The 19,092-nt window shown below is 36.9% G+C and overlaps 1 protein-coding gene across 2 annotated transcripts in view; it reads right to left on the bottom strand.

The window, feature by feature from the left end:
• Positions 1 to 19,092, bottom strand: part of EXOC6 (exocyst complex component 6) — a 796,835-nt gene that overhangs the window by 585,365 nt on the left and 192,378 nt on the right. For both annotated transcript variants that reach the window (XM_053692417.1, XM_053692418.1), the window contains exon 2: positions 12,305 to 12,476. In XM_053692417.1, the coding sequence (XP_053548392.1) occupies positions 12,305 to 12,476 (172 nt within the window). The remainder of the gene's footprint in view (positions 1 to 12,304; positions 12,477 to 19,092) is intronic.

Here is a 19,092-nt window from a genome sequence, read left to right as displayed (position 1 = left end):
AATCTTTGTGGATAGGAATATGTAGGTACGCAACCTTTAGATCCACGGTAGTCATATATTGACCTTCCTGGATCATCGGCAAAATTGTCCGAATGGTTTCCATTTTTTAGATCCAGGATTGGCCTGAAAGTTCCTTCCTTTTTGGGAACTACAAACAGGTTTGAGTAAAAACCCAGTCCTTGTTCTACACTTGGAACTGGATATATCACTCCCATCTTTAGTAGATCTTCTACACAGCATAAGAACGCCTGTTTCTTTGTCTGGTCTGAAGACAAACGAGAAATGTGGAACCTTCCCCTTGGAGGAGAGTCCTTGAATTCTAGAAGATATCCCTGAGCAATGATGTCTAATGCCCAGGGATCTGGGACGTCTCTTGCCCAAGCCTGAGCAAAGAGAGAGAGTTCCCCCTACCAGATCCGGTCCCGGATCGGGGGCCACCCCTTCATGCTGTCTTAGTAGCAGCCGCAGGCTTCTTGGCCTGTTTACCTTTGTTCCAGCCCTGCAAGGGTTTCCAGGTTGCTTTGGGCTGTGAAGCGTTACCCTCTTGCTTTGAGTTTGCAGAGGTTGAAGCAGGGCCGCTCCTGAACTTGCGAAAGGAGCGAAAATTAGCCTTGTTTTTGGCCTTAAACGGTCTATCTTGCGGGAGGGCATGGCCCTTTCCCCCAGTGATATCCGAAATAATTTCTTTCAACTCGGGTCCGAAAAGGGTCTTTCCCTTGAAAGGAATATTTAGCATTTTTGTTTTGGACGATACGTCAGCCGACCATGATTTGAGCCAAAGCACTCTCCGCACCATAATGGCAAAACCAGAATTTTTCGCCGCTAACTTAGCTAATTGAAAAGCGGCATATGTGATAAAAGAATTAGCCAGCTTTAGAGCATGAATTCTATCCATGACTTCGTCATATGAAGTCTCTCTCTGGAGCGTCTCCTCCTTCTCCCTCGGACAGCCCATCCCTCACTACCACTTCAGAGTGTTGTGAGGGTACAACGGATAAATCATCCAAAGCTTCTGATTGCTCATCCTCTGTTCTTAAAACTGAGCTATCACGCTTTTTAGGAAAAACTGGCAGTTTGGATAGAAAAGCCGCGAGGGAATTATCCATGACTGCTGCTAATTGTTGTAATGTAATAGGGGCCAATGCGCTAGAGGTACTAGGCATCGCTTGCGCGGGTGTAACTGGTGTCGACACATGGGGAGAGGAAGGTGGACTATCCTCATTACCTTCTGTTAAAGAATCATCTTGTGCAACATTTTTAAGTGTCACTGCATGGTCTTTAAAATGCTTAGATACCTTAGCACACTTTAAACACAAATGTAAAGGGGGTTCCGCCATGGCTATTAAACACATAGAACAACGTCTATCTGAAGGCTCTGACATGTTAAACAGACTTAGACAGAACTTAAATACAGAAAAATACAATTTTAGAAAAAACAGTACTGTGCCTTTAAATAATAAAAAGCGCACACTTTTTTACTAAATCTCAAAAAATAACCTAATCTTTATGAAATTTTCACCATATGATCCTAATGCTTTGAAATGATTGCACAGTGAATTTCAAGTCAATTAACCCCTTAATGGCCAAACTGGAACAAAGTAAAGCTGGCAACCGGTTAGCAAACTACAGCACCATGCCACAGCAATCTGCTGTGGCCCTACCTTCCTTGGGGATTAGTTTTGATTGAAAATAAGCCTCTATTAAGTCCTCAAGTAATCTTTAGACTCTCCACGTGAAGCTGTCTGCAATAACAACTGCACAATTGAGGCGCGAAATTTAGGCCCCCTCCCTCTCCACTCTGGAGTTGTGGGGCCTTCACAAGCCTAAATAGGTGTCTAAATATATGCCATGTGGAATAAACCCCATAAAAACGTTCCAAATGTGATAAAACCTTGTAAAAAGAACAGATTTTTGTTATAAAATAATCGATTGTCCCTTAACAGTGTCCACCAGTGTTTTGAACCCTTTTAAATAAGCCTTCTTTCTATACTAAGTCTCAGAATATGGCTTACCTTCCCCACATGGGGATTCTTGTCAGTCTTCTAGCATTACTAAGTCTTGACTAAAAAAAAATGACTGAGCATACCTTATAGCAGTTAAGCCTGCAAACTGTTCCCCCCAACTGAAGTTTTCTTGTACTCCCCAGTCCTGTGTGGGAACAGCAATGGATTTTAGTTACAACATGCTAAAATCATTTTCCTCTCAGCAGAAATCTTCATCACTTTCTGCCACAGAGTAAATAGTACAAACCGGCACTATTTAAAAATAACAAACTCTTGATTGAAGAAATAAAAACTACAAATCTAACACCACATTCACTTTACCCTCCCGTGGAGATGCTACTTGTTAGAGCGGCAAAGAGAATGACTGGGGGGGCGGAGCCTGAGGGGGAGCAATATGGACAGCTCTGCTGTGTGCTCTCTTTGCCACTTCCTGTAGGGAATGAGAATATCCCACAAGTAAGGATGAATCTGTGGACTGGATACACCTTGTAAGAGAAAGTTGTTTTTTTAAAATATTTACACTACTGTTACAACAAATATGAGTGGTGCCACTAACTTGGCAAGTGGTCCAGGCACACACGCTGGCAGGCAGGCAACTTCAATTAGATTACACTAGCAGACTGATGTTTCACAGTCAATTTTGTTACACCAGATATGAGTGGGGGCACAGAGCAATTAATCACAGTATATGCTGTGGGCCTGACATACAGGCCTGATGGAAAATGAAATTAGATTACACTAGCAAACTGATGTAAAAGTTTTATTTTTTTAAATTTACACTATATTACACCAGATATGAGTGGTGGCACAGAGCAATTAATCACAGTATATGATGTGGGCCTGACACACAGGCCTAATGGAAAATGAAATTAGATTACAATAGCAAACTGATGTAAAAGTTTTTTTTTTTTTACATTTACACAAATGTTACACCAGATATCAGTGGTGGCACAGAGCAATTAATCACAGTATATGCTGTGGGCCTGACACACAGGCCTAATGGAAAATGAAATTAGATTACACTAGAAAACTGATGTAAAAGTTTTTTTTTTTAAATTTACACTAATGTTACACCAGATATCAGTGGTGGCACAGAGCAATTAATCACAGTATATGATGTGGGCTTGACACACAGGCCTAATAGAAAATGAAATTAGATTACAATAGCAAACTGATGTAAAAGTTTTTTTTTTTTAAATTTACACTAATGTTACACCAGATATCAGTGGTGGCACAGAGCAATTAATCACAGTATATGCTGTGGGCCTGACACACAGGCCTAGTGGAAAATGAAATTAGATTACACTAGCAAACTGATGTAAAAGTTTTTTTTTTTTTAAATTTACACTAATGTTACAACAGATAGGAGTGGTGGCACTGAGGATGGAAGTAGGCACAGTATATGCTGGGAGCCTGACACACAGGCTGGCACTAGTGGCAGGCTGGCCTGGCAAATAAAATTAAATAACACTAGCAGACTGATGTAAAACATTTTTTAATTTTTTTTTACATTAATGTTACACCAGATAGGAGTGGTGGCACTGAGGATGGAAGTAGGCACAGTATATGCTGGGAGCCTGACACACAGGCTGGCACTAGTGGCACGCTGGCCTGGCAAATAAAATTAAATAACACTAGCAGACTGATGTAAAAGTTTTTTTTTTTTTAATTACACTAATGTTACAACAGATAGGAGTGGTGGCACTGAGGATGGAAGTAGGCACAGTATATGCTGAGAGCCTGACACACAGGCTGGCACAAGTGGCAGGCTGGTCTGGCAACTAAAATTAAATAACACTAGCAGACTGATGTAAAAGGTTTTTTTTACAAAAGTTACACTAATGTTACAACAGATATGAGTGGTGGCACTGAGGTTGGAAGTAGGCACAGTATATGCTGGGAGCCTGACACACAGGCTGGTACTAGTGGCAGGCTGGCCTGGCAACTACAATTAAATAACACTAGTAGACTGATGTAAAAAAATTATTTTAAAAAATGTACACTAATGTTACACCAGACATGAGTGGTGGCACTGAAGCTGGCAGTGGCAGGCTGGCCTGGCAACTGCAATTAGATTACACTAGCAGACTGATGTAAAAGTTTTTTATAAAAAAATTTACACTAATGTTACACCAGATATGAGTGGTGGAAAATAGAGCAATTAGGCACAGTATATGCTGTGGGCCTGACACACAGGCCTGATGGAAAATGAAATTAGATTACACTAGCAAACTGATGTAAAAGTTTTTTTTTTTTTAAATTTACACTAATGTTACACCAGATATCAGTGGTGGCACAGAGCAATTAATCACAGTATATGTTGTGGGCCTGACACACAGGCCTAATGGAAAATGAAATTAGATTACACTAGCAAACTGATGTAAAAGTTTTTTTTTTTTTTTAAATTTACACTAATGTTACACCAGATATCAGTGGTGGCACAGAGCAATTAATCACAGTATATGCTGTGGGCCTGACACACAGGCCTAATGGAAAATGAAATTAGATTACACTAGCAAACTGATGTAAAAGGTTTTTTTTTTTAAATTTACACTAATGTTACACCAGATATCAGTGGTGGCACAGAGCAATTAATCACAGTATATGCTGTGTGCCTGACACACAGGCAGTGGCGGATCCAGGGGGGGCAACGGGGCAATTGCCCCCCCCCCCCCGAGAATATACTGAGAGAGGGCTTCCCTATTCCGCCGGCTCATAGTCATTATGGACCTTCGTGGCTATTGATTGACCTGGACACTGTTAAAACATGGCTTCGGTCACGAATGTCAGAAGTTCTGACATTCGTGACCGAAGCCATTTTTTAACAGTGTCCAGGTCAATCAATAGCCAAGAAGGCCCATAATGACTCAGAACTTGAAGACAGATTAAATGGTTTGAGCTGCCGCTGTCAGCTATCGCGGCACTGCTGAGCGCCGGTGACGTCACACGCCGGCGCTCAGACTCAGCGCGGTATATATTAGCGTAAGCCGTGTGCTCACTGCTAGCAGACACCGTAAGCTCACTGTACCAGGTATTTATATAACTTGTGTTCCTATAAAGTATTCCCACTCTGGCAGGGGTTAATAGTAAGCCTATAAAACCAAAACATTAAACAAAATGAAAATTTAAAACAAAGAATTAAATATGCTTTTAAATTAAAGTATTTAAATAAACCCATTTAAATAAGAATTCATACAAATAAATGGCAACATCGTACTGGTAATGAATTAGTTACAGATGCAACCCCATAATTAGGGAACTGTACAGTGAGAGAGGAGGAATATTCATGATGGATAAAAAAAATATCAGAAACATGGAAATTATATTTAATGTGCAAAAATAATAGCAAGTGAAAAGAAAAGAATACAAGTATTAGTTAATGGAAAATAATAATACACTATTTAGTTTAAGAAACTTAAGGCATAGTATGATAGGCTGCTACATTGTGTAATGGTGACGTTTCTGACGTCCTCATTCAACTTACTAATTACTTATATATTTTATAGATTTAAGTATAGATTGTGTGATTCTGATTTATTTATATATGGTGCTATATAGCGCTGTCTGTTTTTTGCTTATATTCTATATTCTCTGTTATCACTCTATACTGTAGTGTCCAGACTGCCAAGTAACAGCAATTATGCAATACTGTTTATTTGGGCATTCGTCTGGAACATTTTATTTAAGATTATGACCCTGCTTTTATTATTTGATTTGATTGAATCTATATATTTTTTGTGGCGGCGGGCAGAAAATAATGAGTGCTTATAGAACAGACTATTTTATTTGAATATTCTGTTCTATAATCAGTATACAAACTCCTGATAAAAAAGTCTACAAAACTGTTAAATAATAAAGTTATATGTGGTTAAATGTCAACTGTTTCTAATTTTTTAAATCCATAATTTGGAAAGACAAATGGGACTGTTGTTAAATAAGGTTAGAGCTGTACGATAAGTTAAATAAAATAGTCTGTTCTATAAGCACTCATTATTTTCTGTCCGCCGCCACAAAAAAATCTGGATCCGCCACTGCACACAGGCCTGATGGAAAATGAAATTAGATTACACTAGCAAACTGATGTAAAAGTTTTTTTTTTTTAATTTACACTAATGTTACACCAGATATCAGTGGTGGCACAGAGCAATTAATCACAGTATATGCTGTGGGCCTGACACACAGGCCTGATGGAAAATGCAATTAGATTACACTAGCAAACTGATGTAAAAGTTTTTCTTTTTAAATTTATACTAATGTTACACCAGATATGAGTGGTGGCACAGAGCAATTAATCACAGTATATGCTGTGAGCCTCACACACAGGCATGATGGAAAATGAAATTTGATTACACTAGCAAAGTGATGTAAAAGTTTTTTTTTAAAATTTACACTAATGTTACACCAGATATCAGTGGTGACACAGAGCAATTAATCACAGTATATGCTGTGGGCCTGACACACAGGCATGATGGAAAATGAAATTAGATTACACTAGCAAAATGATGTAAAAGTTTTTTTATTTACACTAATGTTACACCAGATATCAGTGGTGACACAGAGCAATTAATCACAGTATATGCTGTGGGCCTGACACACAGGCATGATGGAAAATAAAATTAGATTACACTAGCAAACTGATGTAAAAGTTTTTTTTTTAAAATTTACACTAATGTTACACTAGATATGAGTGGTGGCAGTGAGCAAGTAGGCACAGTATATGCTGTGAGCCTCACACACAGGCTGACAGGCAGGCAAATGAAATTAGATTACAAAAAAAAAAAAAGAAAAGACTGAAGTTCTAGCCCTAAAAAGGGCTTTTTGGGGTGCTGTCCTTACAGCAGAGATTAGATCAGTCCTTCAGGACTGTAGTGGACACTGAATACACTAGCCTAGCTATCAATTTCCCTATAAAATCACCAGCAGCAGCACTAACCCTCCTCTCACTAAGAATGCAGGATCGTAATGAATCTAAAATGGCTGCTGCCCAGGAGCTGGGAGGGTCTCGGAGGGAGTGTCTGCTGCTGATTGGCTCAAATGTGTCTGCAGACTGTGAGATACAGGGTCAAAGTTTCCTCAATGATGACGAATAGGGGGCGGATCGAACATCGCATATGTTCGCCGGCCGCGGCGAACGTGAACAAGCTAAGATCGCTGGGAACTGTTCGCGACATCATTAGTTATTAACCCCTATTCCCCTGCACCCCAACATCGCCCACAGTATAATAAATATATTAACTCCTATTCCGCCGCTCCCCGACATCGCCGCCACTAAATAAAGTGATTAACCCATAAACCTCTGGCCTCCCACATCACCGCCACTAAATAAACCTATTAACCCATAAACTGCCAGCCCCACACATCACAAAAAACTAAATTAAATTATTAACCCCTACACCTAGCAACCCCCTAACTTTAAATTAAAATGACAAGATCCCTATCTTAAAATAAATAAAAACTTAACTGGGAAATGAAAAAAACCTACGTTTAAACTATATATTAAACTAACATTACTATTATACTAAAATTAAAATAACTACAAATTAAATAAACTAAATTACACATTAAAAAAACCTAACACTACTAGAAAAAAATAATCTACAATTACAAAAAATAACTAACACTAAATTACAAAAAATAACAAACACTAAATTACGAAAAATAACAAACGAAATTATAAAAAAAAAAAAACATTTACACCTAATCTAATAGCCCTATAAAAAAAGCCCCTCAGGATAAAAAAAACCCCTAGCCTACAATAAACTACCAATAGCCCTTAAAGGGGCCTTTTGTAGGGCATTGCCCTAAAGAAATCAGCTCTTTTCCCTGTAAAAAAATACAAAGACCCCCCCAACAGTAAAACCCACCACCCAACCAATCCCCTAAATAAAAAACCTAACTCTAACAAAAACCTAAGCTACCCATTGCCCTGAAAAGGGCATTTGTATGGGCATTGCCCTTAAAAGGGCATTCAGCACTTTTTCAGTGCCCTGAAAAGGGCATTTAGCTCTTTTAATATAGCCAAAACCCTATTCTAAAAAAAAAAAAACACCCAAAAAAAAAGTTTTAAAAAAACCTAACACTAACCACCACTTCACTACACATCCACTTAAAGCTTTTGAAGTCCAGACATCCAGGCGGCGAGGTATTCATCCAGGCGGCGAGGTCTTCATCCATCCAGGTGGCGTCTTTTATCTTCATCCAGGCAGCATTTTCTATCTTCATCACGGTGGCGCGGAGCCGCGTTATAGGGGTTAATATCTTTTTTCAGAATAAGGGTTAAAGAGGATTTATTATCTGTCCTAGTCAATGAGTGGAATCTTGCTCACCTTTAATAAACTTTTCCCATGTGTTTATAGAACTAGATACAAATATAAGGTGGTGCAAAGAAAATTGCTGATTCCAGTTGCACACAATATATATATATATATATATATATATATATATATATATATATATATAAAGTATATGTGGAAGTCCCTATTTGTGATAGTTCTTAAATATATGATTCCTAGTGTTTTCACAACTTCTATATTTTATATAGGTGGTGTTGATAAAGTGGATAAGTATATATGTATACTGTACTTATACCCTTAGTATTTCCACTCTCTTTATCACACTATCTTAAATAGAACACAAAATTGGAACAAAAAAAGGGGTCAAGAAGGTACACACATATATAATTAGTAGGATTTAAACAGATGAATTTAAGATAGAGTGATAGAGAGTGGAAATACTAAGAAGGGGATAAGTATACATATATACTTATCCCCTTTATCAACACCACCTATATAAAATATAGAAGTTGTGAAAACACTAGGAATCATATATTTAAGAACTATCACAAATATTGATAAATAGGGACTTCCACATATACTTATATATATATTTATTTATATATATTATATATATATTGTGTGCAACTGGAATCAGCAATTTTCTTTGCGCCACCTTATATTTGTATCTAGTTAATATCTTTTTTTATAGTGTGGTCGATGTTAGGGTGTGGGGGAATAGGGGTTAATAACTTTATTATAGTGGCGGCGATGTCGTGGAGCGGCAGAATAGGGGTTAATACATTTTATTAGTGGCGACTATGTTGGGGGCGGCAGATTAGGGGTTAATAAGTTTAATATAGTGTTTGCAATGCGGGAGGGCGGCGGAATAAGGGTTAATAGGTAGTTTATGGGTGTTAGTGTACTTTGTAACAGTTTAGTTATGAGTTTTGTGTAACGGTTTTGTGGCGCAAAACTCATAACTACTGGTCTCAGACAGGGCCATCTTTAATATTGATTGGACCCTGGGCAAAAATTTTCTTGGGGCCCCCCCCCACCCCATGCAATTTTGCTCTCCACCCCAACATCCCAAAAAACAACTAAATCAATTTTTTTTATTATTATTAGCCCAGCGGTGGATCATCCACTGCTGGGCTAATCATTTAAAAAAAAAATGCAATATGTGAAACTGGACCTAAGCAGTACTAATAAGTAAATAAATATATAAATTCCTCCACTGTGGATTCATTTAATATTCTTTTGAATGTGATTCTGGTGTGAGGTTAGCTGGTTAAAGAGATTTAGGGCAGCCAACAGGAACAAAGCAAGGTAAAGACTTAGGAGGAAGCATGGCGGTGCAGTATAAGTTTACTGACTGGAACAGCAGAACTACTATGGGAAGCTGTAAAATCTGAGACAGAGAAAATAAAAACTATAAAAATAAACCTTACATTAATGTGTGAAGTATCAGCAAGACGCTATACATCAGCCAAACCAGCACATGTCGCTTCTTTGCTAAGAACAAGTTCCCTCTCACCATGAACTAGACAATGCTGCATGGGGAGGGGCGTGTGTGCACTCACTTATTCTTCCCACTGACACCTTTCTACAAAGCACTATTCCCCTAACAAACTTCAGTTAGTTGATCTTAGGGCCACAGCAGAAAGAGCAGGGCTAAGGGGACCAGTAGACTGGATGCTGTCTGTCCAAGGCTGCATGGATACAGTGTGAGATTAGTCACACAGCCTCAAGACTGAAGAGAGCAGTGTATGCAGCTGCACAGATGCTCAAATCCTCATGTGCCTGCCGCTCCAGCTTTCTGCTGCATGTGCCCACAGTCAGCCCTACCCAGAAACAATCCCCACCACCAGAGCAGTTACCTGGTAACAGTGGTAACCCCAGTAGGACCTTTTCTGATGCAGTGGGAAATGGCTGGATGCTTAGTTAGGGCTTTGCATTCAGTGCTGCACAGTGCACATCTAAAACAGCACATGGCACTAGCTTGGCATGTCACATGACACCGGCACGGTCTGGCACAGTTATATATAAGCAGAGTACTTTTGACTGTGACAGTATTAGGACTGAATGTGTGTGTTCCCCATGTCACATCAGCAGTCTGGTATGAACCATAAAAAAAATTTTTTTTTTTTTTTTTTTTTAGGACTCTTGGGCCCCTCAACAGAGACTGGGCCCAGGGCAGCTGCCCCTTTTGCCCTGTGTTAAAGACGGTCCTGGTCTCAGATTGCGGAACGGAACGTGTCAGTATATGCTGTAACGCAAGCATTTATACCGGAACGCAAAACTCGAAATCTAGGTGAAGGTTTTTACTGTCCCTTTAAGCATTCATGATTCAGATTGAGCAATTTTAAATAAGTTTGAAATTTGCTTAAAAATGTATATTTCATTCTCTCTTTATTGAAGAGGCTTAGAAGCAGCAAGGTACTACTGGGAGCTAGCTGAACACATCTAGTGAGCAAATGACAAAAGAATCAGCTGGCTTCCAGAATTGTATTGCTTTTACTAAACCTACCTAGGTATTCTCTTTAACAAAGGTCACCAAGAGAACAAAGCAAATTTGATAATACACGAAAATTAGAAAGTTATTTTAAATTGCATGCTATATCTGAATCATAAAAGAAAAAAAATTGGGTTTCATATCCCTTTAATATGTCTAAGATAATCAAATAATATGTCAGAAAGTGTGGTTCAGATTAAATAAATGTCAAAAGTTACAAAACGACGCAGTCTGGATTTATATATTAAATCCAATTAAACTAATTTATTTTAGAAAATTACATTACTCACAACAATGGTTCAAGATTTATTTTATATATATATATATATATATATATATATACACACACACACACACACATATATATTTATCTTTGAGACTATGGGGAATATTTATCATATGTCGGACAGACATGATCCGCTGTAGCTTGCGCTGTCGGCATTTAACAATACACAACCATTTCTAGTGAAATGCTTGTGCAATGTTGCCCCCTGTACATTTGCGCCCAATCGGCTGCTAACAGGGGGTGACAATCATCCCCATTGTATCCAATCAGGATGATTGCTTTCCGCCACCTCAGAGGTGGCAGATGAGTAAAGGAGCTGCTTCTTAACTTAAGTTTCAGGCGGACCTGAAACTTCGGGAGTAGATTGCAGCATCCCCTTCTTGATAAATCTACATATATATATATATATATATATATATATATATATATATATATATATATATATATATATATATATATATAAAACATCGAAACATGAAGCACTCCAAAGGTCTTTTATCCTGATCACCTTTATTAGTGAACGTTTTCGGGCATAAAATAGCCCGTCCTCAGACTTACAAGGTTACCAAGTCTGAGGACGGGCTATTTTATGCACGAAAACGTTCACTAATAAAGGTAATCAGGATAAAAGACCTTTGGAGTGCTTCATGTTTCGATGTTATTGCAATTTTTTGATATAGCACCCAAGGCTGTTATGGAGTAAAATCTGGAGTGCACTTTGCTACATATCACTATATATATATATATATATATATATATATATATATATATATATATATATATATACACATACATACATACATACATATATACATACATACATAAATAAATATATCTTTCTATATTTTTTAATGCATTATAGAACATTAATGCAATGTCCCATTAACTTAGTTTAACTTAATTCCTTTGCTACGTATATTTGAAATTGATTGAAAACCTTCACAAGTGATGACGAGAGACTGATCGACTAATTGTCCCAAACTGTACTTGAGAATCCAAGAGTCTATTGACTAAATTTCATTCAAGGCTCATTTAAATGCAGCTATCTGTATAGACCTACAGCTTTAGTCTGGATTTTGGCATCAGGGATTGCTCTATTGGCTGATCTTATACCTCGTACAACAGGAAAAGCACAACCTTTACATCTATAGCACTCCACAGGTTCATAGTATTCCTACTACAATCTCAACTTACATCAGTAATTGATTTATTGAAATGACATCCTTACCTTTAGTTTTTCAGCATCTGCCCTTACTTTAAGAAGTTCATTTATTGCATCCACAAAGCCTTGATGATGGAAATTACACATTTTCTCTATTTCCTTGTCATGATTTTTAATCCGGGTATCTAACTTCTCCATAAACCTTTGGTGTGCATTTGGCTGGTCATCATACACAGAGCTGTAAAGATGCAAAACACAATGACCATTTATATATTGCATACATTTTACTATTTTTTCTGCTATAATTGTGATTATGTAAGATAACAAACAATGGATTTTCATTATATGTAACTTCTGCATTATGCACTAGATCCACATTATGTTAACAGATATTCCCCACTTTACTTGATTGACGTTTTTAAGTTGGAGGTCATGTCCTAAGTTATATATAAAGATATTACATCTTATTTATTTTTACACCAATTCACTTTGCAATGTACTCATGTCGGAACTCAACACTACTACGTTTAGGTGTGACGAGTATGGTGTTGGCAACCAATCAGGTCTCAAAGATTTGTAATTGATTAATTGAACAGCCTTAAAAGGTACCTGAACATCCTCAGGTAAGCAGTGAACAAGTGCGTACGAAAACACGTCTGCGCGAGGATTTGTTCAGTGACCTGATGGAATAGTCACTGCTGGCTTTTTCCATAAGATGTTTTTACTGTTTTATCACTTGGATTAAAGAAATAAAGTTTGGATTTTTTATCGTTACCTTCGCTTGATGAGCATCGTTTACTTTACCTAATTTTGGGTGAAAGAACTTTGGAGGTTTTGTATACCTGGTTCAGAGCGCTACTATTTTGAAGATTATCTATTGCTCTGTATGCTGTTTGGGGCATGTGTGGCAGTTCCGCCCGACGTAGCAGCCTGTTCATTGGCCCTCCTAGGGGGGGGTGTACCCGCCCACTCTCCATAGTGCCGGCTCCATGTTTGTGCATCGGACTGTTCAGGTGATCGCTGTTTGCATCCCATAGTGATTCTTTGTAACTTCTGCATTATGCACTAAATCCACATTATGTTAACAGACATTCCCCACTTTACTTGATTGAGAGCTCTACCATCACACTGAACCCAACATATTCCTCCAATGAGAACAGAGAAACTGTATATTAGTTTAAACGATTCCTGTATTATAATGCAAAATGAAATGCTCTAATTCTCGTACAATACAATGCTCCCCCTGTGTATTGTGTTGTGGGAGATGCTTTGAGGTCTGTGAGAGTCTCCTCTCTGCATCACGTCCAATGAGGAAGTTAATCTACCTGTGTAACCTTCTCATTGGCTGTGGCTACATTAGACACCATATGATGACATAAATACATAAAATCAACCTCTTGGATACATTTATAAACATTTAAAACAACTCTGGCTAAATGACAAGATACAAAGTTTCATGTCGTTTACAAGAAAAGATACAAATATTTATTGTATCTTTTCAATAAAATATTTTCTCTACTCGTGAATATCAAGCAATATGCATTCATTCACTTGAATTAAAGGAACCATATTCTTTGGCATTTGTTTTTGAATGAGCATGAAAAATTCAGATGGCTTCAAGTCTATTAACATAAATTTTAACCAAAAATTCTTAAGAAAATATGTAGCATATCTTTTTTAATCTACCTAGTAGAGTATAGTTGATTATGTGCTGTTCCTTAAAGGGACACTGAACCCACATTTTTTATTTTGTGATTCAGATAGAGCATGCAATTTTAAGCAACTTTCTAATGTACTCCTATTATCAAACTTTCTTCATTCTCTTGGTATCTTTATTTGAAATGCAAGAATGTAACTTTAGATGCTGGCCCATTTTTAGTGAACAACCTGGGTTGTTCTTGCTGATTGGTGGAAACATTCACCCACCAATAAACAAGTGCTGTCCAGGGTCTAAACCAAAAAAAGATAGCAAGAGAACGAAGAAAAAATGATAATAGGAGTAAATTAGAAAAATTGGGTTCAGTGTCCCTTTAAACAGAACACAAATGTTTATTGGTGACTGTGTATAAGTCACTCCTGATTGGCTAGCATGCTGTGTGCTACTCAGGAGTTAAAAGGCATTGCTGTTCCCAATTATAAGTTCAACAGTGTGGTCTATTCTGTAAAAGTCAACTGTCTAGCAAACCGAGAGCTAGATTATGAGTGGCGCACTAACTGTTGCACGTGAGCAAAAAGGGGGTTATCGCAGCTCTTTGCATGCATTGGAAATAGCGTGCATATTAAAGGTTAAAAGTAAATGCGTTCATCTGAGCGCAATTCAATTTAATGTGTGTCGGGATAGATTGACTTCAGAGCTCTGGTTAACTTACGCAAGACAAAAAGGTTGTACAAAATGCATTAAAATTGTATTTAAAAGTACAGTTACACTCATATTAGCACTATCTAATAAAAATGATTTTTAAAAAATTGCAATAAAAAGTTTTAAGGGCTCAAAGATATGACGTCTCAGGTGTAAGGAAAAAAAGCTGCAAATGGCTTTAACATAGATATACATACATATAGATATATGTACTTTAGAATGTGAAATATTAATATTTCATGTCGGTTAGGGAACTTAAAAAAATGCAATTGGGTTTGTGGGACTTGGGTGTTTTTCCACTTTTTGCGCTCCATTCAAGTCTATGGACGTTTTTTGCGCGTGTCGGGTTAGCGCTCGTGCAAAAACTTTTTACTTTCAACTTCTAATACGTGCAAAAAGCTTACTTTTAGGGGAGTTAACGCGTGAGTGGGAGCGATAAATAACCAGTGTTAATTTTGACGGCAAATTTCAATTTAGTCTTAGTTTTAGTCTTTTGACTAAAATGCCATTTTAGTTTTAGTCGTCTTTTAGTCATCTGAATTGTTTTAGTTTTAGTCTAGTTTTAGTCGACTGAATCTCCAGTAGATTTTAGTCAACTAAAATCTAAGGGGTTTAGTTAAAGTGTAATGCATTATTTAAGCATTTCTCTATAATTTGCAAACTGATTATATTCTCCAGGAGTAAACATAACACCTGTAAATATTTATGGTATTAAGGTTTAAACATGCAATACAGACACAGATTTAGCCGTTGTGATATTTAACATCTTTATTAAACTTAAAATTAAATAAAACCAAGTTTCATAAACAAACAGAAGTGCAACTTTAAAATATAAAAAAACAAAACTGTAATCTGTATTGGCTAAATTGAACATATTACCCAATATAAAACCTTTAACAGTTCTCTGTTAATAATTAAAACAAGAATCAAGTAACTTAACACAACAAAAAGTTTCTGCAGCTAGCCCAGGCACAGCATAACTTAAACCCATACTTGTGGGTTATGCTTATTTCTATAGGAAGAATCAATTGTTTGTTCACAGATTCGAAAAAGTTTTGGCAACGATATTAGCACTGCTCTAGAACTTCCAAACTCATTATATACTCCTGGAGTAAAGGTTTATTAACCTGTTTTTATTTATGGTATTAAGGTTTGAACATGCAATACAGATATAACAGATTTAACAGATTTAACTGTTGTGGTATATAACATGTCTATCTTAAAATTTAATAAAATTAAGTTTCGTAAATTTTACAAAAGAGCAGTAATTGGATATGGATTGATTATAACAACTTGCATAAAATGTTTTTGTCAGCAAATTTTGATTTAGTTTTTGACTAAAATGTCATTTTAGTTTTAGTCGTATTTTAGCCATCAGAATTTCTTTCGTTTTATAGTCATTTTAGTCTAGTTTTAGTCGACGAAATTAACACTGTAAATAACGCTTTACTTGTAAACTATCCCTTAATGGCTAGAAAAAGTCAGCAGAAGTTGATCAAACTTGGGTTAACTTTTGCTTATTAAAAAGACATTAAAACTAAATACATGTTATAAACATTATACTGAGGTTATTCCCTGCCTCCTCCTAGTCATGAGTGCTGCCATATTGAAATCTAGCTTTCACTGACGTGTTTGCACATGTGCAGCAACTCTCCTTCATACACAGGCAGTGAAACCTAGATTCAAAAATGGTGGTAGCCATAATCAGAGGGAGGTGCAAAAAATATATTTAGGGCTAGATTACAAGTGATGTGCTAATGCTAGCGTGGGATACGATAAGCAATATCGCTGAACCGCGCAAACATTAAAAAGGCAACTTGATATTAACTCCATTGTAAATCAGATTTACAAGAGATGGGTAAGCCTGGCCAAAATCGCTGTAGTTCATGCTATAGTTTCAATGGTTATTGCAACCGGACTAAATAGCACTGATATTACAAGTTGAAAGTTATAGTTTTTGCTTGAGAGAAAGCTTGAGACCTGAAGTGTAAGGGTTAAAAAACACATACAAAACAAATTAAAATTAAGTGTTTCCATTATATATATATATATATACTGTATATATATATACTTTTAAATGTAAAAAAATGTAATTTTAATATTAATTTAAAAAATTAAAAGGAATATGGTATATGACATGGTGTTTGACTGGGAAGGGCTCCAATATGTGTGTGTGCGTTTATATATATATACAGTATATATATATATATATATATATATATATATATATATATATATATATATATGTACTGTATATATGTTATGGGTAAAGTCAGATATTGGGTAATCCTAGGATTACCTGGGTAAAACGGACATTACCCAAGTGGCTGTGGGTAAAGCCCGATGTATGATCATAAATCCCCTCAGAGTGTGGAGTCACTGCATCAAACATATATAAAATGCTCTGTAGATTCCCCCATCTTCATTATCTTTTTTTCCTTCACCTGGGGGGTTTGTTCAAGGGGGACAGTAAAGTCTAAATTCAATTTTAATGATTCACATAGGGCATACAATTTTAAACAACTTTCCAATTTACTTTTATCATCAAAATTTCTTTGTTCTCTTGGTATTCTTTGTTGAAAGCTAAAGCTAGTTAGGTCATATGCTAATTTCTAAGCCCTTGAAGACCCCCTCTTAGCTGAATGCATATGACAGTTTTTTTACAGCTAGAGAGCATTAGTTCATGAGTACCATATAGAAAGCATGGTGCTCACACCCGTGGAGCTATTTAAGAGTCAGAACCAATTGCCTGAATGTCAGTCTGTCAAAAGATCTGAGATAAGGGGTCAGTTTGCAGAGGTTTAGATACAAGGTTACCACAGAGGTAAAATTATATTAATATAACAGTGTTGATTATGCAAAACTGTGGAATGGTAAATAAAGGGATAATCTATCTTTTTAACCCCTTAATGACCACAGCACTTTTCCATTTTCTGTCCGTTTGGGACCAAGGCTATTTTTACATTTTTGCGGTGTTTGTGTTTAGCTGTAATTTTCCTCTTACTCATTTACTGTACCCACACATATTATATACCGTTTTTCTCGCCACTAAATGGACTTTCTAAAGATACCATTATTTTCATCATATCTTATAATTTACTATAAAAAAAATATAAAATATGAGGAAAAATTGAAAAAAACACACTTTTTCTAACTTTGACCCCCAAAATCTGTTACATATCTACAACCACCAAAAAACACCCATGCTAAATAGTTTCAAAATTTTGTCCTGAGTTTAGAAATACCCAATGTTTACATGTTCTTTGCTTTTTTTGCAAGTTATAGGGCCATAAATACAAGTAGCACTTTTCCAAACCACTTTTTTCCAAAATTAGCGCTAGTTACATTAGAACACTAATATCTTTCAGGAATCCCTGAATATCCCTTGACATGTATATATTTTTTTTTAGTAGACATCCCAAAGTATTGATCTAGGACAATTTTGGTATATTTCATACCACCATTTCACCGCCAAATGCGATCAAATACAAAAAATCGTTCACTTTTTCACAAATTTTTTCACAAACTTTTGGTTTCTCACTGAAATTATTTACAAACAACTTGTGCAATTATGGCATAAATGGTTGTAAATTCTTCTCTGGGATCCCCTTTGTTCAGAAATAGCAGACATATATGGCTTTGGCATTGCTTTTTGGTAATTAGAAGGCCGCTAAATGCCACTGCGCACCACAAGTGTATTATGCCCAGCAGTTAAGGGGTTAATTAGGGAGCTTTTAGGGAGCTTGTAGGGTTAATTTTAGCTTTAGTGTAGTATAGTAGACAACCCCAAGTATTGATCTAGGCACATTTTGGTATATTTCATGCCACCATTTCACCGCCAAATGCGATCAAATTGAAAAAAAAGTTAAATTTTTCACAATTTTAGGTTTCTCACTGAAATAATTTACAAACAGCTTGTGCAATTATGGCACAAATGGTTGTAAATACTTGTCTGGGATCCCCTTTGTTCAGAAATAGCAGACATATATGACTTTGGCGTTGCTTTCTGGTAATTAGAAGGCCGCTAAATCCTGCTGCGCCTCACACGTGTATTCTGGCTAGCAGTGAAGGGGTTAATTAGGGAGTTTGTAGGGAGCTTGCAGGATTAATTTTAGCTTTAGTGTAGAGATCAGCCTCCCACCTGACACATCCCACCCCCTGATCCCTCCCAAACAGCTCTCTTCCCTCCCCCACCCCACAATTGTCCCCGCCATCTTAAGTACTGGCAGAAAGTCTGCCAGTACTAAAATAAAAGGTTTTTTTTAAAAAAAATAAAAAATTTTTTAGCATATTTACATATGCTAGGGTGTAGGATCCCCCCCTTAGCCCCCAACCTCCCTGATCCCCCCCAAAACCGCTCTCTGACCATCCCCTCTGCCTCATTGGGGGCCATCTTGGGTACTGGCAGCTGTCTTCCAGTACCCAGTTTGCAAAAAAAAAGGGCTTTTTTTATATTTATTTGGCTTTTTTCTGTAGTGTAGCTTCCCCCCCCACA

This window comes from Bombina bombina, chromosome 9 (assembly GCF_027579735.1).
Source record: "Bombina bombina isolate aBomBom1 chromosome 9, aBomBom1.pri, whole genome shotgun sequence".
Taxonomy (NCBI): Eukaryota; Metazoa; Chordata; class Amphibia; order Anura; family Bombinatoridae; genus Bombina; species Bombina bombina.
The sequence above is the reverse complement of the archived record's forward strand: the minus strand, read 5'-3'. Positions and strand labels throughout refer to the sequence as shown.